We start from the raw sequence: 25,122 nt of genomic DNA on the forward strand, positions 1-25,122 counted from the left end.
CAAGAGAACTCTGCATTTGAATTTTGCCAAAAATTACTCGTTGTTTTTCTTTTCGTGCATTCCTCGCTTCAAAAACTGTTGACATCAAGAGCAGGCTAAGCTTGAATTGCTTTTCTGGACAAGCTTACTAAATGAACCCTGGATTGAACCATCTACCTTGGTAATTGTGTCATGATGAGAAAGTTGCAGTTCCAGCTTTAAACACTGATTGAGAACCTTTTTAAAACCTCAATGGAAATACCCTGACATTGTCAACGGTACTGCAGATAAACTGTAGACAACTAATGTATTTTCCTATGGACATTTTTTATGAACGTGTCATTCGAAAGTCAGTAGTGTCAATAAAACTAGTATGTCATAGTATGACAGTAGTTGCCGAGGGACATTGGAGGTACTGAGAGACATTGGAAATAGTGAGTCAATAGAGACATTGGAGGTAGTGAGTCAATAGTACATAAAGGATCATATGGAGACGTTGGTACCAAATTTTTCACTATTGTGTTTTGTGGCCTATTTGGAACTTTTTATATATTAAAAAGCTATATATTATGTTAATAATACGATGAACTTATACTTTTTTAAATAGTATATTTTATTAAAGAAAAACATATAATAAATAAACTTCATAACAGAGCCCAGCTGCTGGTTACTAGGTCCTCTCAAACAAACAGACAATGTGGTCGAGGTCTTAACGTTCTAAGCCACTGCCAATCTATCTTATCAACAACTTGTCGACATGATATCAGCAAAACTTCAGAAACTGAAGGCGGTACAATTCATGAAGGAAACCCCCCTTCGATTGTACATGTGCATGTATTGAAAAAATGATTCCTAGACAAGACAATAGGGTGACTTGATAAAGAAAACTACTTCAAAAAATACTTCATATTTACAAATTTGTAAAAATGGTTGTATAAATAGAAGTTATCAAAATCAGCCTTTGTCTTCTAGCCATTAACATTCAAATACGCTTGATGAGCTGACTAATAAACCCACCAGCGAAACGATCGTAGCGTAATGGTTGAGTGTGTGGTATTTCGCTAGAAATAATTCTTCAATACAAATCTCCTTAGGTCATGTTAGCTCGATTAATTCAATCAAAACACTTCATAAATAATGGCCCCTGTCCTAAAAAGACAATAATAAATAAAATTTGTTAATGTTTAAGTATTTTTTTTTTGCTCCACATACAGAGAAACATAAAACTGCTACGTTTTTCGGTAGTTTATGACAAAGAGCAGGGTTGCTTATAATAATATGATGTTTTCGTGCATCGTTTATACTAAATTGCGCACCTTTCGTCATTGTTTGGTAAATTACGACAAATACTGACTTCGTAGTAAATAAATGACGCACCAGCCTTAAAACCTAATTTTTTACTAATGTAAAAAGGTTTTTAGTCAGGCTTGGTATTACAGCTGGCAAACTATCGATATTGGCACCATTGGATTTTTTCGATATTTCTGGAGGTAGTAAATCAGTAGAGACATTGGAAGTAGTGAGTCAATAGAGACATTGAAGGTAGTGAGTCAATAGTACATAAAGGGTCATATGGAGACATTGGTACCAAATTTTTCACTATTGAGTTTTGTGGCCTATTTGGAACTTTTTATAGATTAAAAATCTATATATTATGTTAATAATACAATGAACTTATACTTTTCTTAAATAGTAAATTTTTTTAAAGAAAAACATATAATTATGAAAATACTAAGAAAAGTACAAATTGCGTATTACAGTATTTTTTATCTTTATAAAGGGCAAAGCCAAAGATTCCACATAATCACAAAATTCGTAAATAAAACCAATATTTCAAGGCTGGCTAACCAACAATAAAAAATCGTTTTCAACGTCTGAAATGTCATCGCCTTCTTATTTTCTTGGCCATTAGGTTTGGAGTGATTTATCTGCTTAAAATATTTCTTCTTGAGCTGCACTTAACATTTCATCAGGCGATTTGCTGAATATTGATATAACATCTAGGAATTGAAGAGAAAAAACATGTATTAATAAGCACAAATAAACAAAATGTCCTTAAATTTGCTTACATATTACAGCTGTATAAACATTGGAAAAACCTCGCAATAAAATTTGTTAATGGTTAAGTATTTTTTTTGCTCCACATACAAAAAAACATAAAACTGCTACGTTTTTCGGTAGTATATGAAAAAGAAACAGGCTTGTTTATAATAATATGATCTTTTCGTGCACTGTTTATACTAAATTGCGCACCTTTCGGCATTGTTTGGCAAATGACGACAAATGCTGACTTCTTAGAAAATAAATGACGCACCAGCCCTAAAACCTAATTTTGTACTAATGTAAAAAGGTTTTAGTCAGGCTTGGTATTACAGCTGGCAAACTATCTTTTCGATATTTTTTCGATATTTCTGTTCCAAAATATTCACACTATCTTGGATTAGCCTCCTCCATTTATTAAGAATCCAAAAGTTGGTTCCAAGCCAATTTTTTAAGGTGATGCAAGAGAGAATTCCGGCCTTCTTTTGCTGTCAAAACATATTTTTTTAATCAAAAATGCATAACAGATATTTCACTTCTATCCAGAACAACACATAAGTTTTAGGTTCTATCCAGAACTACAAAATTTTTTATTTAAGTTTCGCGAAAAATATTTTATCGTTTCCTCTTTCTTCGGTTAGTAAATGAAGATTAGGCCCTGAATTTGCCTTCTGTATATCCTTAATAAATGAGCCTTACGTTGGTACGTATTAGTGACAATCAGCTGTATTTAAATTAAAAGATTCGAAATTTAGTACCATAAAATGCTTCGTTTCATAGTAAACATGTAATAAAGAGGACTTACGACTAATCTGAATTCTTTATTTTTACATTTTGAAACAACTCTGTTCTATTGGAGATGATCCGAGAACAATCCTAATATTGTATACTTTCATCGACATTTTATATTCCATAAAAACAGTATTAATCTTGTAATATTGTAAGCTTTTGTAGTTCATGCAACTACCATCTATAAATATCGCTATTTTTGTCTAGGAATCATTTTCTCAATACATGCACATGTACAATCGAAGGGGGTTTCCTTCATGAATTATACTGCCTTCAGTTTCTGAAGTTTTGTTGTTATCACGTTGACAAGTTTGTTGATATGATAGATTGGCAGTGGCTTAGAACGCTAAGACCTCGACAACATTGTCTGTTTGTTGGAGTGACAATAAACTGTATTTAAATTAAAAGATTCGAAATTTAGTACAACAAATGATTCGTTTCATAGTAAACATGTAATAAAGAGGACCTACGACTAATCTCAATTCTTTATTTTTCTAAGAACAATCCTAATATTGTATACTTTCATCGACATTTTATATTCCATAAAAACAGTATTAATCTTGTAAAATTGTAAGTCTTTGTAGGTCATGCAACTACCATCTATAAATATCGGTATTTTAAGTTTGCGTGCTCTGAAGGTGGAATTTGAAGAGATTTTTTTCAGTCCAACTTGATGAAATCTTTTTGAAGAAAAATATTATTTCCATACGGTGATTTACTAACACATACATACATTTGTCGGCTGTCTCCCAGCTGTCCATAATTTTTTCACAGACAGTCGGGTTGACAAATTTTAGAAATTTTTTGTGAAAATAAGTGAGATTATAATTGAAATGTGTTGATAACAAAATAAATAAATAAAAAGAAAATATGTGAACGGAAAACAAAAGGAAATCGACGATTTTCATTCAGAATTTTACAACTGGTTTTGCAGATGTCAGGACGCCTACGCCACACAGGCAAATTTTGAGTTTTTGACAATCAATCAAACTCAACTGTCCTGTTATTTGTAAACCCAGGGTAAGGCTGAACTATGACATATTGAATAGGTAGCGTGCAACGAACATCATTCGTGTTTGAAATCATTTCCAAAGAAATGTCTATTTTGCTCGAATTCACGGTTCCGAATTGATTCAAATAGTAATGGTAGGACTGTGGGAGTTATAAAATTGCTAGCAATAGCAGTCGGAAGCGGGATGCGCGTTCTTTCATTAATATTTGTCTGCCTGAATGCTACGATAATATTATTAATCTCCAGATTTTTTTTATAGAAACAAAGGGGGTGTGGATCGATGGTACAAAGGTCAACAGAATATTAATTGCCCCTAAAATCTTGTAATTAATTAGGTTGGAGTGTAAAAAAGGTATCGACTCAATAATTGTCTTTTCAGCAACTCCTATACGTTGAGTAGAGTGCTGAGCGTCTCTACCCACCCTACCTTCGGTTCTATATGGACTTGCAAAGATTTGACAGAACCCCAAAATACATTTAGATTAAATTACTACGTCAGCATCTCCATAGAAAAAAAAATTATGGAAATCTCTAAAAAGAATTTGAAAACAGAAAAAATCTTGCGTACGAAGTTTATAACTATTGTACTACATACACATTGATGAATCAAAAATATTATTCAATTTCATGTAGGGTACTAAATGAAATGAAGAATTTTTTTATTTAAAGTTTCTCGACCTTTCAAGTTTTTATTTATTATGTTGTAAGACTTCGTCTTATCGGGCCATAAGGTTTCCGTTAATCAATGCAAATAAATAATATTTATTTAATTTTTCTACCCGACGTTTCGTTGGGATTTTGCAACATCTTCAGGGACAATTTTTATTAATCTGGCAACGACAACGAATATATATACGAACGAATAAATTTTTACATTTTGTTTCATTCAGCATTATGAAAATGTATACTCACAAATAATCCTTCGTCAATTTTACATTTAAATTTTAATTAATTGTAATTTATTAGAAAAACGACACAACAAATAAAATAAAAATAAATGCAAAAATATTTAAATATAGGTGTAAATATCACAGTAGTAATAATACGAAAATCCCAGAAGTTAAAAATACGACTAAAATATTGCTAGCGTTTAAATTGCATTCGTGTTGTCCTTATCTTCTTTTCTGTTTATGGCAAGTTCAATTTTCTGTTGAATTCGTAGGCTCTATATTGTATATCGTTTATTTTCTGTTCTCTCTTTGTCTAGTATCTTGACATTGTTAAGATATGCTACGTGCTTATTCTCTATGCAATGTTGTCCCAAAGCTGTCGTTTGTTTACCTTTTTGTATGTCGTTATTGTGTTCAGCTATTCTGGTGGCTAAGCTGCGTTTTGTTGTTGCTACGTATAGTTTCCCGTATTTGCCTTCTTTATTGTCGTTGCATTTTATTTCGTACACAGCATTATTTTGGTCCGTCCTTTCTATTTTGGTTTTGGTTTTTGTGTACAGTGATGAAACCGTTTTATATGGTTTGTGGGCTAACGCTATTTCTTTATCTTCCATTATTTGTTTCATTAGTTTAGTTTCTGTAAGTCTCGGTATTTATTACACTGAATAATATTTGTCGTTACCAGATCTTTGTGACGCCGGAAGTCGCTGGCTCGTTTCCGCCTACACAAACTGGTACTACGGGGTGGTACTTTATTGATATTATTATAGGTTTAAGCATTGAATTCCTAATGAATATTTTATAATATAAGTGAACATATATGGAATTACCGAAATGCCATGTTTCTCTAAATTGTTCAAATGGCCCTCGAAGTTGTTTTCGTCCTCTAAGGATCAAAACAACTTACCGTTGCGTAGTTTTTATAAAAACAACGTCCAACGATATTCAAATGAGTTGATCGTTGTAAACATGTAGCAACAAAACAAACGTCTATAGGGTTTCTAGTGGCGACTGCATTGCAACCGAATGCACTTGCAAGTAAACAACTAGCAACAAAACGTACGTCCATAGGTTTTCTATTGGCCACTGCATTGCTAGCGAATGCACTTGCAAGTAAGCAACTCGGTTTATGCGTGTAAACAAGTAGCAACAGTGCGCCTGCGGATGACGCATTCCGACCACTCTTGTTGGTAAACAACCAACAACACGATGCATGCACGGAGAACCTTTGTGCATTCCCGCGAAGTGAAGAACGAACAACAACATGCGAGTGGATAAGGTAGGTGGGGTTGTTTACATCGCACTATAAAAGGATGTGGCGAAATTAGGACAGGGATCAGCTTGCGAATTCAGTACGTGGAGTCTGCGTCAGCAGGAGTCTAACATCGAGTGAGAAAGTCAATCCGAGAACCCAGGTGATGAGTAGAGTGAACACCAACTGTGAACTTCGAACGACTACCTACTGGGGACATTTTCGCTGCACGGAACACCACAAGAGAGTACCTCCAAGGCCACTAGGATCGAAGGGTGAGTTGAAACGCCACCCCCAACCACATTGAGTAGCCGGTTGCTAGCCCAGTGAGTTGCCCCACGCCGCTGGAATCCATACCCGTCCCGATTCTGAGCAGGAAGCCTGGTGAGTTGTTACACGCCACCAGGACATCATTGTAACGCCACGGAGCAGGACGCCTGTAGTGCGATTCTGTAAATTTTTTTAATAACGAACCGACATCGGTAGTTAACGAAAATATTCGGTTGAGTTAACGAATGTCCTATTCTGTAACTTTATGTTACCGATTGTAGAAATCGTTAACTCATACCGACGAATATCGATTGGAAGGGAATGTCAAATATTATATTTTAATATTAATTAAAATATATTTTGAAGCTGGAAACATTATTTCGTCGCGAATACAAAACATGAAGCGTTTAAGAAGGAAACAATTCAGACTTTTGAAGGAATGTGGCTCAAACGTGTGTCTTTTGGATGGCTACGGATGCCAGTAATGAAGCATTTCTTAAGATGTTTTTACTGTGTGTGTGATTTAAAAGTAATAAAAGTGATAAAACCACCCTTAATCTTTTTAAAAGCGCAGTTGTATTTTTATTTAAAAGCGGGGATCATATTTTGGGTTGTGGCGCTCTGTTTCAATTCAGCTGTGATATTTGACATAAATAAAGCCCCTTCAGTGATTGTGGATCCACGTTACCATCATTTGAGTCTAAATATGCATATATTCATTTCAAGCTCACATTAAAAGAAATTTCTCATAGCGGAGAGTATGAAAAGTTCGAAAATCCAAGCTTATACGCCATTTTTATACCCTCCACCATAGGATGGGGGTATATTAAGTTTGTCACTACGTTTGTAACTACTCGAAACAATCATTGTAGATTGTATATATTCTTGATCAGCGTGCAATTCTACATCGATATAGCAATTTCCATCCGTCTGTGGAAATCACTCTAGCGTCCGAACGGATTGACGTAGGTGGATGCAATTTTGGGAAAATCTATTATATGTACGTAGGACTTTTGGTATTGAAGGTGGGATATGTAGGTCCACGCTTTCGTGTAGCCCCCATACAAAATGACGCGTGACGCGTTGTCGTTTTGAGGAATTTTTAAGATATTTGTCCCATTTTACCGCCGAATTGGTGGTAAATTGGTATTTTGTGTCTCCAGAGGCCAAAAAACATTCCTACCAAAATTGTTTTACATAAGTCCACGTTTTGGTATAGCCCCATATAACGCCCCATATAAAGTACGCGTCATTTTAATATATTTTGAATGTGTTAGTCCCATTTGACAACAGAATCGGTTGTATTTTGTGTTTCCAGGTCTACCGACGAACGGACATCTGGAGCTACCACGCCAAAGCAGCCGTGACAGAGAATATCATCGGTCAACTTGAGGACCGAACCAGGTCTCAGAAACTGCATTGCGATGCGACGTAATAAAATTCTCTAAATAAAGCGGGATAACCCTCCTTAAACAAATACCATTGTCTCTTTTCTTACTCCTGTCACTGGCAGAAATAAATTTCTGAGACGAACTCTGTCCACCGCGAGCTAGCCTCAGCAAACGGAGCCAATAGGTGTCGTTACAGTGGCGCCCGGGCAGGGGCCAGAGTAAGAAACAAAACCGTCGATACAAAAGGTGAGGGCTATCACCAGTGTAAAGGGATGCCCGCAACGCTGCGCACATCATGGGCCTATAGCCTACGTAAAGAGGAACTGGGGAACTATTTGACTGAGTTTGGCCTCGACGTAAGCGGAACGGTTGAGGAACTCCGGAAGAGATTTGCACAGTTTTTGGGCGAAGAACATGACGAAGAAAAGTTGGAGAAGTTGCTTCGGTATCAGGATGTGCATGAACAGTCGACAGCAAAGCAAGACAGCACGACCGGTGTTTCGCCGAAAGCAACCCCGAGCCTATCCATTACGAATCCTAGTGGGGCCACAACCCCCCATTACGGGGAAATATGCAATGAGACCTCCATCCCCAAGCGGTAGACCCCGAGCCTCCTCAGGACAATGGCTGATCAAGTCCGGAAGTGGAACCTGGGATTTGAAGGTGAGCAGGACCCGCTAGAGTTCCTGGAAAGGGTCGAGGAGCTAGCTAGTATGTACGCGTTACAGATAGATATGCTACCAAAGATGATGCCGGAAATGATGAAGGGTAAAGCGTTGATCTGGTTCAGGAACAACAACCAGCGATGGCAAACCTGGGCGGACTTTCGGGAGGACTTCCGGAGGTTTTTCCTTCCAACGCGCTTCTGGGATCATCTGGAGGATGATATTCGAAAGCGGCTTCAGCGTCCCAGTGAAAAATTCCGCGACTACGCACTCAGTTTACAGAACATGATGAGACATAGCAATTACTCCGAGGAGCAAAAGTTGGAGCGTATTTTCAAGAATGCTCTACCGGAGTACCTGTGGAATATCCGACGCCGCGACTTCAAAACCCTGCACGAACTCTTGGCAATGGGCGAGGATTTGGAGAATTTTCCCCCAATAACTGCACAGGCCAAGGAACAACACAGGCGTCTGGAGCCCGAAATTTCACCGGCCGGGTCGCACCCCGCTCCTATCAATCCGCGAACGGCATGTCGCCGTTGTGGCCAAGATGGACATTTTGCCACGGGCTGCCGGAACGAGGTGATGTTATTCTGTTGGGAGTGCGGGCGGAGTGGTAACCTTAACATATACTGTTGTCGAAAGCGGACGTCGGGAAACGAGCGGCGGCCCCGCAGGGAACAGGTGGAGACGGGTCCACAGGTCATCAACAAGCCCCTACATTAAACACATCACTCCGTATGGAACCCACCCGGTTGGTGGCTACTATTGAGGTGGGAGGACAACAAGTCGCATCCACGATCGATACGGGGGTCACTACCTCATTAATCAGCGAATCTCTATTGTCGGCGCTCGGGGACAGGGTCAAACTGGTACCGTTCAGCTGCAGAGTTACCTTGGCCGATGGTTCTCAGCGTAACTTAGAACGTGCCGTCGAAACTACGATTGGTTTGGGCCACCAACATGTACCCACTCGCTTCCTTGTCATGCCGAAGGCGACAGAAGACGTAATCATCGGATTGGATCTCTTGGCAAAGGTTGGAGCCCGCCTAACGATGGCAGGGCTGTCGTGCGTCTTCGCGGATGATAACCACTCCCGAGAGCCAATTCAACCAGAGCGACATCGCTCCATCGCCACAACCTGTAGCTGCGAGGTAGACAAACCGCAGTGTCTCCGGGCAACAGATAACAGGTTACCTGCCGCAGGACCTTTACCGGTAAGCGCCCACTCGAACGAGGACCAGCAGCGAATTCAAGCGTTTTTGGACCAGGAACTGCAAAAATTTCAAGAGATTCATGGCCCTCTACTGCGGCAAAGCATCGCAGAGTAATGATCGATGACCGACCATTTAAATTGCGGTATGCTGCCCGCAACCCGGCGATGCAGGAAATTATCGATGCCAAGATAAACGAACTATTGGCGAACGGATTTATTGAGCCATCACGGAGCCCGCACAGTTCACCAATCGCACTCGCTCGAAAGAAAAACGGAACATGGCGTCTCTGCATGGATTTCTGACACCTTAATGGCAAGTCGGACCCCGACGCATATCCCCTTCCCAGAATCCAGTCCATCTGGGACCGACTACGGGAGGCAACGTACATAAGTAGCATAGATCTCAAGGATGGATACTGGCAGATTCCCCTGGAGGAGGACAGTAAGAAATACACGGCGTTTACTGTAGCAGGGAGAGGCTTATTCCAATGGCGGGTAATGCCTTTTGGCTTGCACTCTGTGACGTGACGTTCCAGCGTGCTTTAGACAGTGTCATATGGCCAGAGATGTCATAAGGAGAACTCTCGATGAGCACTTGGCAAAACTACAGGAGGTGTTCCGAAGACTATGGGCTGCAGAAGGAGACTAAATATTTGGGACATGTGATCTCTGAGGAAGGCATCCAAACGGATCGGATGTAGCGGCAATAAGGGATATGAAGCAACCGCAGACTTTGAAGGAGTTACGACGGTTTTTGGGCTTGGCGTCCTGGTACCGCCGCTTCGTACCCGAGTTCGCGACTGTGGCACACCCGTTGACATCTCTTTTGAAGAAAGGCAAGCATTGGAGACGGACGGAAGAGCAGCAGATTGTGTTTGAGCTGTTGAAGACAAGGTTGACACAAGCACCGGTCTTAGCTTGTCCGGACTTCGGTCGTACTTTCCTGCTACAAACCAACGCTAGCGACTCCAACAGGAGTTTCCCGAAGGAGAGCGGGTGATCGCCTACGCAAGCCGTACCCTCAACGACGCTGAACGGAACTACTCGGCGACTGAGAAAGAGTGTCTGGTCATCGTTTGGGGGATCAGGAAGATGCGCCAATACTTGGAAGGATACGAGTTCCAAGTCCTAACTGACCACTTAGCCCTCAAATGGTTGAACTCGCTCGATAACCCCACAGGTCTTTTGGCAAGATGGGCGCTAGAGCTCCAACAGTATAGGTACACTGTCAAGTATCGGAAAGGGGGATTGAATGTCGTCGCGGACGCTTTGTCTAGGCAGCCCATATAGTCCCTACAAAGGGCGGTGACTGAAACGCCCGAAGAATGTCTCTGGATAAGGACAAGACTAGAGGAGATGAAGAAGAACCCCGAGAAATTTCCTGACTATGCCATCGTCGGAAACCGGCTCTATCGGCACATCCCTCACCACCCGAATGATGTCGAGAGTATTACCTGGAAACTATGCGTACCGACGTATTTAAGAGAGCGGGTATTGTGCGATAACCACAACCAACCGGCCGCGGATCACCTCGGGATAAGGAAGACTACGAGTAGGGTCCATGAGCGTTACTACTGGCCTGGAATGATGCGAGATATTACCAGTCTAGTCAGTTGGCACCGGCAAGGGAAGTGCTAATAAGCATCCCGGAAGAACCCTGGGCAACAGTTTGTGAGGACTTCGTTGGGCCCTTACCCCGGACGAAACTTGGCAACACCATGCTGCTGGTGTTCATCGATCGTTTTACCAAGTGGGTGGAGCTTGTCGCACTTCGTGCGGCGTGGTCAAGGCGTTCAGGCAGCGTATCCTGGCAAGGTTCGGGACGCCGAAAGTATTTCTGACTGACAATGGCAGCAAGTTTACCAGCCGGGAATTAAAGAAATATCTATGCGAAATTGGAGTAAGGCATCAGTTCACTGCACCGTACACGCCGCAGGAGAACCCAACGGAGAGGGCAAACAGGACCCTCAAAACAATGATGGCACAGCTCTGTCAGAACCAGCATCATAAATGGGATGAATTCTTGCCAGAAATGAACCTCGCAATCAATACCAGTGTATCGGATACTACTGGGTATAGCCCTGCGTACCTGGTGCAATGTCCTGAGCCTCGATTACCCAGTAATCTCTACGACGAGGTAACGACAGGCACTGGAACCACGAGCAAAGCTCCTAAGGATAAGGCAGAGGAACTTCAGGACGTCTTCAAAATGGTGCGCCACCGAATTGGTCAGGCCGGAGAGGACCAGCATCCTCCGTCAAAGGCCGTAAAGAGCTTTGCTGCAAAGTTGGCCCCAAAATATGATGGCCCCTACGAAGTTTTGAGTTATTCATCATCGGTAATCGTGGGCGTTCGTGTTAGGCATCGGAAAGACGTCTGATTGGCCCATATCGGCGAACTCAAAGACTTCAATGCGACAGACAGTACCCCTACAGGACACACCGACGCCCCGGCACATGGACAGTCTAATAATAAGTTGTCTATTATTTCGTCCATAGATACAACAATTCCCACCAGTGACATGGAACACCAAAGGCCCATCATGAAAACGAAGGCGTATTACAAGCAACGGTGGCAAGACAGTCAGGAGGCCGGGCCCAGCAAGCGATTTTGCGGTGGGACTTCGGAAGCATCAGCGGAGGCAACATCGAACCAGCTGCCCCGGTTATGGAGAACAACAGCCGAACCGGTGAAACGACCCGTGGCAGAGGTCCACCCCTTCCGGCAAGAATCCCAAGTCCGAACAGCAGAGATAATTGAGATTTTAGACGAGGAACCGGTTACCCCCTTACGTTCAAGTTGGGTCCCAAAGAACCAGACGGTTGTCCTGAACACTGATGATGTTCTTACGCCCCTACGTCCGGAACGATTCCCAACCAACCCACCTACGCCGCCGCCATTCGTATCGCCTGGATCGTCAATCATCATCCTGGATGAGGACTCCATGTTTGAGTTAGCAGCGGCCGAAGCAACCACTTCAGCGCCCGAAGCAACCGAGTTCGAGGAGTTGGGTGATGTTTATAGTGTAGTGACGGTCTCGGACGAGGAGGACCGTGTGATCGGGGAACCTGCGGACAACGTGGGCATATCCAGAGTTCGAACTTCTCCCAGGTACACCGCTTGGACGGATACGGATTCCGAAGAGAATGCTGCAAGGTCGTTGATTTCTGGTAATGATGCCGATGAGACCGAGGGAAGTGAGGTAAACCTGGACACGTTCGGAATAAACATGTGCCCAGGTACGGCGATTTGTGGGATTCTGAAGTAAGCGGTCTGTGGCCGAATCCCAGTCTCGTCAGCACGCAGAGTGAACCGGAGAGCCCAGTGAGATTACGCTGCGTGCTGGTGGTGCCGGATGCCAGTGAGTCGTGGTGTCAATTTGCCAGCCGGGAGGAATTTCCCAGAGAAGTACAGGCGGGGCTTCAACGGCATATCCGGATGGGACTTTTGCTGCAAGTTCCCCGTAAGCAGTACAAGCAGATCGTGGAAGTCTGCGGACGCCGTTATCGAGTAATAATTAACCGTCAGAGAAAAGTTTTTATCAATAGCCTCTGATCTCATTGTAACCGAAGATGGGGAGAAGTGTGGCGCCGGAAGTCACTGGCTCGTTTCCGCCTACACAAACTGGTACTACGGGGTGGTACTTTATTGATATTATTATAGATTTAAGCATTGAATTTCTAATGAATATTTTATAATATAAGTGAAAATATATGGAATTACCGAAATGCCATCTTTCTCTAAATTTTTCAAATGGCCCTCGAATTTGTTTTCGTCCTCTAAGGATCAAAACAACTTACCGTTGCGTAGTTCTTTTTTTAAAACAACGTCCAACGATATTCAAATGCATTGATCGTTGTAAACATGTAGCAACAAAACAAACGTCTATAGGGTTTCTAGTGGCGACTGCATTGCAAACGAAAGCACTTGCAAGTAAACAACTAGCAACAAAACGCACGTCCATAGGTTTTCTATTGGCGACTGCATTGCCAGCGAATGTACTTGCAAGTAAACAACTCGTTTTATGCACGTAAACAAGTAGCAACAATGCGCCTGCGAATGATGCATTCTGACTCCACTTGGGTGTAAACAACCAACAACACGATGTATGCACGGTGAACCTTTGCGCATGCCGACTCCCCTTGTTTGTAAACAACAACAACACGATGCATGCACGGAGAACCTTTGTGCATTCCCGCAAAGTGAACAACGAACAACAACATGCAAGTGGATAAGGTAGGTGGGGTTGTTTACATCGCACTATACAAGGATGTGGCGAAATTAGGACAGGGATCAGTTTGCGAATTCTGTACGTGGAGTCTACGTCAGCAGGAGTCTAACATCGAGTGAGAAAGTCAATCCGAGAACCCAGGTGAGTAGAGTGAACACCAACGGTGAACTTCGAACGACTACCGACTGGGGACATTTTCGCTACACGGGACACCACAAGGTCACTAGGATGGAAGGGTGAGTTGAAACGCCTCCCCCAACCACATTGAGTTGCCGGTTGCTAGCCCAGTGAGTTGCCCCACGCTGCTGGAACCCATACCCGTCCCGATTCTGAGCAATAAGGCTGGTGAGTTGTTACACGCCACCAGGACATCATTGTAACGTAACGGAGCAGGAAGCCTGGTGAGTTGTTACACGCCACCAGCAAATCGTAGTGACGCCACAGAGCCGCGGGCAAGAAGTCTGGTGAGTTGTCACACGCCACCAGAAGAGCATTGTCCACCAGGAAATCCCGGTGACGCCACAGAGCAGGGAATCGTTGTCCGGGAACACAACACGCAGAGCGACCAGTGAGTTGTCCAACGCCAATGGTATACAAGTCCGCCCTGATTCTGTGTAGGTCTACCGACGGACGGACATCTGGAGCAACCACGACAAAGCCGCCGTGACAGAGAATATCATCGGTCAACTCGAGGACAGAACCAGGTCTCGAAACTGCATTGCGACGCGACGTAATAAAATTCTCTAAATAAAGCGGGATAACCCTCATTAAAAAAATACCATTGTCTCTTTCCTTACTCCTGTCACTGGCAGAAATAAATTTCTGTGACGAACTATGGCCACCGCGAGCTAGCCTCAGCAAACGGAGCCAATAGGTGTCGTTCTTTGAGTTCTTTAAAAGCTTACTGATTATTTTGGTCGGATAATTATTTTGTTTTAGAATATGTTTTATTTTATCTATATTTTTGTTGGTGAACTGTTCACTCAATTAATTAGGCTGGTGGCTGTATTTATTGTTTGTTAGATAGGCTGTGTTGAATGATAATTTATTATTCTTCCGGAGGCCATTAGTTTATATTTGGTTGCCTTGTTTGTGGATTTTGATATCTAGAAACGGTATGGAGTTATTTTCCTCCAATTCAATGTTGAATTGTTGTTAATAATTGCAAAGATGTCGTCAACGTATTTCGTCAAGAACTTATTTTTTTATATTTTGTTTGTCAAGATCATCCATTATTTGCGTCAAGAGGGTGTCGAGAACTATATCAGCTATTGTTGTAGATAGTGGATTTCCCATTGGCATTCCATATACTTGAGTGTAGAAGTCTCCGTCATACATAAAATAATTGTTTTCGTTGAGACAGAATTGGAGGGTCTTCAACAATTGTGATTTAGGTATTTGTGTGTGTTTCTCAATGTTTCCCCACTGTGTCATTATGTTTTTTATGGCTAAATGAATCGGTATATTTGTAAATAATGATACCACTACAAAGGATACTAAGATATCATTATGGTCGATTGTTATTTCATCTAGTTTTTCCTTTAGTTCGAAAGAGTTTTTAATATTATATTCTTTAATGAGCATGTTTTTTAGGATATTTCCAAGGTACTTCTATTGACGACGATATGGGTCTGAGAGGCATGTTTGGCTTATGCACCTTTGAAGACCATAAAATCTGGGTGCGCTTGAGGCATGCGATGTGAGTTTGTATTTGTCTAGAGTTGTGATATAATTTTGTTTATGTAAGTCCATGATAATTTTGTTGTTTTTTCTTTGTAAAGCTTGCATTGGAACCGTGCCTATTTTTTGTATATGGTTTTATCATCCAGGAGATCTTTCATTCTTTTCTTGTAGGTTTCTTTGTGCATCACTACGGTTTTGTGCATCACTACCCTTACAAATATACCGATTCATTTAGCCATAAAAAAACATAATGACACAGTGGGGAAACATTGAGAAACACACACAAATACCTAAATCACAAATTTTGAAGATCCTCCAATTCTACACTCAAGTATATGGAATGCCAATGGGAAACCCACAATCCCCAGCAATAGCTGATATAGTTCTCGACACCCTCTTGGCGCAATAATAGCATGTTTGCAATTATTAAAAAAGGAGAAAAACCAAAATACTCGAAGCCTTAAACAATTAACACAATAAGCTAAAGTTCACCATTGAATTGGAGGAAAATAACTGCATACCGTTTTTAGATATCAAAATCCACTAACAAGGCAACCAAATATAAACTGATTGGTATTCGAAACCTACAGCCTCCGGAAGAATAATAAGTTATCATTCAACACAGCCTATCCAACAAAAACTAAATACGGCCACCAGCCTAATTAAAAAAGTACTAAAATTGAGTCATAAACTGTTCAGCAACAAAAATATAGATAAAATAAAACATATTCTAAAACAAAATAATTATCCGACCAAAATAATCAATAAGCTTTTAAAGAACTCACTCTCTCAGAAAGAAACAAACGGAGAATGATCGGGTAACACCAAATATTATTCAGTGCAATACATACCGAGACTTACAGAAACTAAACTAATGAAGCAAATAATGGAGGATGAAGAAATAGCGTTAGCCCACAAACCATATAAAACGGTTTCACCACTATACACAAAAACCAAAACAAAAATAGAAAAGACGGACCAAAATCAGCTGTGTACGAAATAAAATGCTACGGCAATAAAGAAGACAAATACGGGAAACTATACGTAGGAACAACAAAACGCAGCTTAGCCACGAGAATAGCTGAACACAATAACGACATACAAAAAGGTAAACACACTACATCTATGGCACAACATTGCATAGAGAATAAACACGTAGCAGATCTTACGAACGTCAAGATACTAGACAAAGAGAGAACAGAAAATAAACGATATGCAATAGAGAGCCTACGAATTCAACAGAAAATGGAACTTGCAATAAACAGAAAAGAAGATAAGGACAACACGAATTCATTTTATACGCTAGAAATATTTTAGTCGTATTTTTAACTTCTGTGATTTTAGTATTAGGACTACTGTGGTATTTACACTTATATTTAATTATTTTTGCATTTATTTTTATTTTATTTCTTGTGTCGTTTTTCTAATATCCTACAATAATTAAAAATTTATATGTAAAATTGAGTATACATTTTCATAATGCTAAATGAAACAAAATGTAAAAATATAAAAACTAATTATTGTATTGTATACATATTCTTTGTCGTTGCCAGATTAATAAAATTTGCCCCTGAAGATGTTGGAAAATCCAAACGAAACGCCGGGTAGAAAAATGAAATAAGTAGTCTTTATTTTCATTGATTAACGAAGACCTTATAGCCCGAAAGAATGTTTGAGAAATGCGAAAGAATCTAACAAAGTTTAGAAAATGAATGTCATAAGAGAATGAAAAGTCATATTCTTCTTTGCCGAAAAAAATTAATACGTATAATCAAAACAGTTTTAAAATACTGGAAACACTTACCATAACGTCTTTCGTCGATAAGATGATGAAGCCTCCCAATTGACGCAGGTTGATGTATCTGATATTCAGGAACGGAGTATATGGCTGTTTAGGACTTACTAATCATAATTCTAAGGCAATAGAAAGCATAGAAACTGTGATTATTATTATAATGATTAGTTTGTTTTTTTTTTCTCGTTACTCTTCACATATTCATTTAGATTATATTTAGACTAATTAGGGCATATTTTGTAACTAATTCGTGGTACACACGATCAGTATTGACTGCCGATTTTTCGGAAATATCGATAAATGTCATACTGTCCACCAACCACAAAATATTTTTTGGTTGCCTGATGACTAATGAAAATGAAAGGCCACACTGGCAAGCAGCCGATTATTTGAGCAGAACTGACAGTCAAAACTGATTGTGTGTACCCCACTTAAGAACAAGGTTTGTGACTTCTGTTATAGGGAAGAAGGAGAAAGAAAAAAACTCAGTGCATGTTTTAAAGGAAAGTGTTGTCGTTGTTTGACAATTTGAGAAAGGAATGTAATATCAGAAGTCTTAGATTGTATAGCACTTAAGTTCTCGTTTTAATTAGGTGCACAGTGTTAAATTTTTTACATTATTCTAAATAGAATTTTGAAATAGAGGGAAAGTTTATTGTTGTAAAATAATTCAGCTTAATCTCGGGTTTGTTGTTGGTTTTAAACTAAGAAACAACCAGTTTGTTTATAGTTGACTTTGTTTCTATACAAAGGACTAAGAGAACTTACTATAAAAAACTTAAAATTCAAAAACAATAACAAATCCGATAATAAGCTGAATTATTTTACAACAATTAAATAATACTCTTCTCAACCAAACTGCCAAAGAGCGTCTGAAACAAGTAAGAGATAGTTATAGTCGGACAGGGCCAACCATTTGATCCCCTACTCTCCTACTCCTGGGTTATACTTTTCAACGGAAATTATTTTATACGATTGCGACATATTTTAGCCGTCTCAGGTGTAAGAACCTTTCATTTAAAGTTAATTAAGACACAACGTGCTTATGTATGTATAAAAAGCACGGTGCGCCATACATAACTTTAGATGAAAGGTGTTTACACCTCGGTAGTTTTTGAGGATTCTGAAACTATAATGTTCATAGATAAGAAAAATCAAAAAACAAAAAAATTGGAGGAAAGTAGTTAATAAATATATGTCCTGGACCAAAGGAAAATGCCGACAAAATTCCTGGAATTCTATGTAATTTGATACTTTATGTAAACAAACAAACACGTGGGTGGTACACTGAGAAGATATGTATGTATGTGTGAGTGTGGGAAATTCTTGGAATTCCGTCTGTCCGTCCGTAATGTAAACAAATAACACGTGTTACCATGAGGCAATTCTAGGAATTCCGCGTCCGTCCGCGTGACCGTGGGAACTTTTTTTGGAATTCCGTTTGTCCGTCCGTCCGCGTGACCGTGGGAACTTTTTTTTGGAATTCCGTTTGTCCGTCCGTCTGCTGACCGTGGGAACTTTTGGAATTCCGTTTTTCCGTCCGTCTGTCCGTGGGCATGCTCGTGTCCATGATCAACGTGGGTGGTCCTGTTTGTCCGTCTGTCCGTGGGCATGCTCAATTGTGTCCATGACTAACGTGGGTGGTCCTGTTTGTTCGTAAGCATGTTCAATCATGTTTAAAATCAACGTCTGTCCAGCCGCTTGCCAGTTCATTGATCTAATTTCCCAATGTTGTGAAATAAATGAGTCATCATCAGTTGGGTTTAAATGAATTCATTTGGATCATTTCGATTTGTTTATTTCAGAAGTCAAGTAAAGAATTAGCAAAGACTTGAATATTGGATTGAAGAGATGGTTTGGGATATTAAAGCATATGTGGGTGCGTGTGTATGTTTGATTCTTTGTAGTTATGAGGAATGTTTTGGCATTATGTTGTAGCAACTTTTATTAGTAAGAGGTTGAAAGGGAAAAGCAAGCATCGAATATTTTAAGATTAGCTAGAGCATTAACCATATGTTTGTATGAATGTTGCCCTTCGATTGAAGCAGTGACCATTGTTGAAGCAATGAGTTTATATGTACATATGTTTGTGTGTATGCCGTATGTTTCCTTTGCTTTGCATTGGATCAGCAGCCACGATCGCTTTATTGTATGTTTGTGTGTATGTCGTTTGGTTATTTTTCCTTTGCTTTAATTGTCGCCTTTAACGAAAGCAAAATGCGACAAGTGCCTGTGATTAGGGAAGTTAAGGGGGATGGGGGAACCAATGTGTCCAAATAATAAATCGATGACCATTGTTGAGGCATAGCGTTTGTATGTATGTCAGTCCAGCTTACTTAAAATGTATGCTGTGTATGTTTGCATTAAACCAAAAGGAGGAATCATTGAACTTTCATTCAGTATTACACAATATCGGATTTGTTTTGATTAAATGTTATGAAACTAGGTTATTGGACTTTTTTAAAGACGACACCACGTCTGGTTCTTTAAACCCTGTATGTATGTATAAATGTATGTATATTTGTGGTTATATTGACCTTGAAAATGAATATGTTTAGATTATGACGTTGATTTCCTTACCTCTGTGTATGGAAAAGTGAAGATAGGTTTATTTTAGGAGAGTGAAGGGGGAAAAGGGAATAGCGAAAAAAAGAAATCAATCTTTACAAATAAGAAATCGACAAGAACTTTTAGTTGGCTTAACATATGTATGCTTATTGTGAAATTCATGTTCTTTTCGATTTGTTTATTTCAAAAGTCAAACTAGGAATCGTCAAAGACTTGAATATCGTAAGCATGTTCAATCAAGATTAAAATCAACGTCTGTCCGTCCGTTTGCCAGTTCATTGATCTAATTTTCCAATGTTGTGAAATAAATGAGTCATCATCAGTTGGGTTTAAATAAAAAATGAATGAAATTGTACTCAAAAAGAATTTCTTTGAGTGCATAAATCGAAACGATCTAAATGAATTCATTTGGATCTTTTCGATTTGTTTATTTGAGAAGTCTAGTAAAGAATTAGCAAGGACTTGAATATTGGATTGAAGGGATATTAAAGCATATGTGGGTGCGTGTGTATGTTTGATTCTTTGTAGTTATGAGGAATGTATGGCATTATGTTGCAGCACTTTGTTATGAGTAAGAGGCTGAAAGGGGAAAGCATCGAATGCTTTAGCTAGAGCATTAACTATGTATATGTTTGTATGAATGTTGCCTCTGTTTATATTTGTAACAAAAGGAGGAAGCATTGATCGACAACCCTTCGATTGATGCAATGATCATTGTTGAGGCATTATTATGTATGACCATCAACTTTATGTTGTTATATGTTTACATTAAAACAAAAGAAGGAATCATTGAACTTTCATTCAGTATTACTCAATATCCAATTTGGTATTATTGAATGCTCAATATGGATTATTGGACCTTTTTCAAAGATAAGAAATGTGGCTGGAACATCAAATAGAGGCAAAAGTATGCTTCAGCTTGACCTTGAAATAAAATTTGAAAATATGTTTATGTTGCTTTTCATCACAACATCTAAATGTCACCCCATTTCTCCGCAATTTAATACACAAATTATGAAAAACATAAATCTCACTCTTCATTAAAATTTTTGATCTATAAATGCACACCTATATTATAATAATTTTATTAGTCAGAAACATTCATTCAAACTGTTACAATATGGATTCTCAATATATCCTTCCTGAAATCTTCAAGGAAAGCAAATTAAGGGAGTCGAAGGATATCGAAGCAGACAAATATTTGTTAAGAATAACGGATGAAATTCAGGCGGAATTCTATATAACACATGGTTTGAAAACGGACAGAAACAGAATCATTAGGCTTTTAAAAAGGTTGGAGAAAATCACAAATGCCAATAATAATTGAATTTAAATAATTATTAATAAATAAGAAACAAACAAATATTTTGTTGCATATTTTTTGGGGGAAGAGAATGCAATGGTTTATGTATAATTGTCATCTTCTGATCTAAAATTTTGTCCCTGTGTTTAGAGAAAATGTCACAACACTATACAGTCACTAATTTGGTTCAACAGCTCTCTCTTAGGGTTCAAAAGCTTCATATTATAACTCAAGAGCTCTCTAATCTTATTCAACAGGTTCATACTCAACCCTCTTCACTTAAAATCGCACCTCTTCATACAACGAACACATTTTGATAGTTCTCAAACATACCATTTGCTCCAAATTTATGAAAGTTACAAAAATTACAAAGCGTACAGATATGATATTTTCAAGAATATTTTTTTCAAGCAAATACATATTCATATTCATATTCCTCACTCAAATTGAAAATTCGAAGGAAAAGAAACTTAAACAATGTCATCTAGGGGTTGAGCTATCGATACCTAAATTATTACGAAGATATTATAAATGCTGACTTGTGTACATAACTGTACCATATTACTCATTAAAACAAAACAACAACAAAAAATGAAATAAAAGACAATGATATTCAGAAGACCATAGATTGCATTTATTTCGTAATCGCAGTGTACACATTTGAATAATTAATATATAATATCTGCCTCTCGTAGTTCTTCAATTATAGAAACCATCTCATTTGTGTGGTCATATTTTCCATTTTGATTTGATTCCACCAACCGCTTTAGTCGTTCAACAAGAACATTGGGATCGTTCCAATATACATATTGAGGTTTTTCAGGTTTTACTCTAATTAGGCCTTTACCGGTATGAGTGTCATCGATTATCTTCTTTATTATATTGGTGTATTTATATCCTTTGTTAGATTTTACTCGTTCATTATGGTTGTAGTTCACTTTATGTGCATTGGAGCCCAGTAAAATTTTCTTATATATCTCCAACTCTGATTCATCGTAGTTTTTGGGTTTTTGATGAAAGAGAAGTTCAAATAAGCCTGGTGTGAGCGCCCAATTCTGGTTTCCTACTATAATTTTTTCATTATTTATTTCTAAAGGTTTATCTCCAAATTTCCATTCCCCATTAACATCTTTATGTGGACCGTATACGGTGTCCAGATTATTATTGATTTTCAATTGAAAAAGATTGCTTTCATAATCATAATCATCATGATCAGAATAAAAAGATTCTTCTCCACCCTCATCGTTGGTTGACTCATCTTGATTATTATTATCTTCTTCGTACTCTTCACCGTTTGCAGTGATTTCGTTTTTAAAATCTTCCTTATGTTTCTTGATACTGGAAAACGGTGTTTTCTCATATTCATGCATATTTTTTGTCTTGGGTATAATGTATTTGGATGCATTTTCACTTGTGGTTTTAACTAATTTGTTTAGTTCATCTGTTATTAGTTTGAAGGTATTTTCCAATTGGGTTGTTCTTGCTTGTTCTCCCCTTTTAATGTTTTGAAATTTTCTTTTCAAAACATTGCGGGATTGAACCAATCGTTTCAACATTTCTTCTTCCATAGTTAGAGTTCTACTGTTAAATGTGGGACATTGTCACAAAATATAAATAGTGTATCCCTTGATCTTAACCTAACCTAACTTGAACCCAACCCAACCTGAATCCAACCTAACCCGAACCCAACCTAACCCGAACCTAACCTAACCCGACCCCAACCTAACCCGAACCCAACCTAACCCGAACCCAACCTAACCCGAATCCAACCTAACCCGAACCCAACCTAACGCGAACCCAACCTAACCCGAACCCAACCTAACCCGAACTCAACATAACGCGAACCCAACCTAACCCGAACCCAACCCAACCTAACCTGAAACCAACCTCAACACCATATGCATATTTAATGTTTTACAATTATGCTTAAATGTTCATAATTGCATGATTAACAGTAGTAGATTACTAAAACTTACAGTCCCACAGATGTGTATTCACCTTTTCTATTGTTTATTATCCTAGAATAAAAAAGAAAATACTTTATATTTTGTAGACAAACAATATTATTCATTTATTTAGTCATCTCTAATATACATATCAAAAGCTTGAGTGTCGTCTGCTAAACTATAAACCATGGATCGTCTTCATCCAATGCCCATACGTTTTGTGCTTCTGGTATATACGGATAATCTTCTTCTGAATTCTCCAAAGATTGGTTTGTTCGGGTTTCGTTCTCCTTTCCTTCAGCATCGGTTTCCACTCGCGGAGACTCATTATACTTTGCCACGAATTCATTTACAGTTTTTACGCAAGCAGCCTCGAACTCATAGTCCATTTCAAATAATTCAATTTGTTGTGGTGTATTTTGTGTTGCCTCGTAATGGTCTAACATATTGCAACAAATCTTTTCGAACTCTGTTTCATTCTCGAACTCAACTCCTAGCTCTCCGTTGATATTACTGACCATTTTTAGGTTTCTTACTTTTCTTGATGAAATGTCTCACTCCTTTAAGGAATTTTGAAAACTGAATATAGTTTCCGAGTCTAACCAAACTTTTATAGGGGTTTAATGTTTATATTAAATATAAAAGGAATACATCAAAAGAAATGACTGTCCAAGACGACAAAACTATATATACATACATATAGGGTTTTATGTAATAAATGCAATCTATGGTCTTCTGAATATCATTGTGTTTTATTTAATTTTTTGTTGTTGTTTTGTTTTAATGAGTAATATGGTACAGTTATGTACACAAGTCAGCATTTATAATATCTTCGTAATAATTTAGGTATCGATAGCTCAACCCCTAGTTGGCATTGTTTAAGTTTCTTTTCCTTCGAATTTTCAATTTGAGTGAGGAACACTAATATTTATTTGCTTGAAATAAATATTCTTGAAAATATCATATCTGTACGCTTTGTAATTTTTGTAACTTTCATAAATTTGAAGCAAATGGTATGTTTGAGAACTATCAAAATGTGTTCGTTGTATGAAGAGGTGCGATTTTAAGTGAAGAGGGTTGAGTAGGAACCTGTTGAATAAGATTAGGGAGCTCTTGAGTTATAATATGAAGCTTTTGAACCCTAAGAGAGAGCTGTTGAACCAAATTAGTGACTGTATAGTGTTGTGACATTTTCTCTAAACACAGGGACAAAATTTTAGATCAGAAGATGACAATTATACATAAGCCATTGCATTCTCTTCCCCCAAAAAATATGCAACGAAATATTTGTTTGTTTCTTATTTATTCATAATCATTTAAATTCAATTATTATTGGCATTTGTGATTTTCTCCAACCTTTTTAAAAGCCTAATGATTCTGCTTCTGTCCGTTTTCAAACCATGTGTTATATAGAATTCCGCCTGAATTTCATCCGTTATTCTTAACAAATATTTGTCTGCTTCGATATCCTTCGACTCCCTTAATGTGCTTTCCTTGAAGATTTCAGGAAGGATATATTGAGAATCCATATTGTAACAGTTTGAATGTATGTTTCTGACTAATAAAATTATTATAATATAGGTGTGCATTTAAAGATCAAAAATTTTAATGAAGAGTGAGATTTATGGTTTTCATAATTTGTGTATTAAATTGCGGAGAAATGGGGTGACATTTAGATGTTGTGATGAAAAGCAACATAAACATATTTTCAAATTTTATTTCAAGGTCAAGCTGAAGCATACTTTTGCCTCTATTTGATGTTCCAGCCACATTTCTTATCTTTGAAAAAGGTCCAATAATCCATATTGAACATTCAATAATACCAAATTGGATATTGAGTAATACTGAATGAAAGTTCAATGATTCCTTCTTTTGTTTTAATGTAAACATATAACAACATAAAGTTGATGGTCATACATAATAATGCCTCAACAATGATCATTGCATCAATCGAAGGGTTGTCGATCAATGCTTCCTCCTTTTGTTACAAATATAAACAGAGGCAACATTCATACAAACATATAGTTAATGCTCTAGCTCTTACTCATAACAAAGTGCTGCAACATAATGCCATACATTCCTCATAACTACA

General features: G+C 38.6%; 1 protein-coding gene across 4 annotated transcripts in view; it reads left to right on the top strand.

The window, feature by feature from the left end:
• Positions 1-13,134, top strand: part of LOC141388138 (uncharacterized) — a 116,780-nt gene extending 103,646 nt beyond the window's left edge. For all 4 annotated transcript variants that reach the window (XM_073958178.1, XM_073958181.1, XM_073958179.1 and 1 more), the window contains exon 2: positions 7,551-13,134. In XM_073958178.1, coding sequence (XP_073814279.1) covers positions 8,247-9,014 — 768 coding nt within the window. In that variant the 5' untranslated portion in view covers positions 7,551-8,246 and the 3' untranslated portion in view covers positions 9,015-13,134. The remainder of the gene's footprint in view (positions 1-7,550) is intronic.
• Positions 13,135-25,122: the final 11,988 nt, after the last annotated feature.

This window comes from Musca autumnalis, unplaced genomic scaffold (assembly GCF_047663935.1).
Source record: "Musca autumnalis isolate F117 unplaced genomic scaffold, ASM4766393v1 scaffold_6, whole genome shotgun sequence".
NCBI lineage: Eukaryota > Metazoa > Arthropoda > Insecta > Diptera > Muscidae > Musca > Musca autumnalis.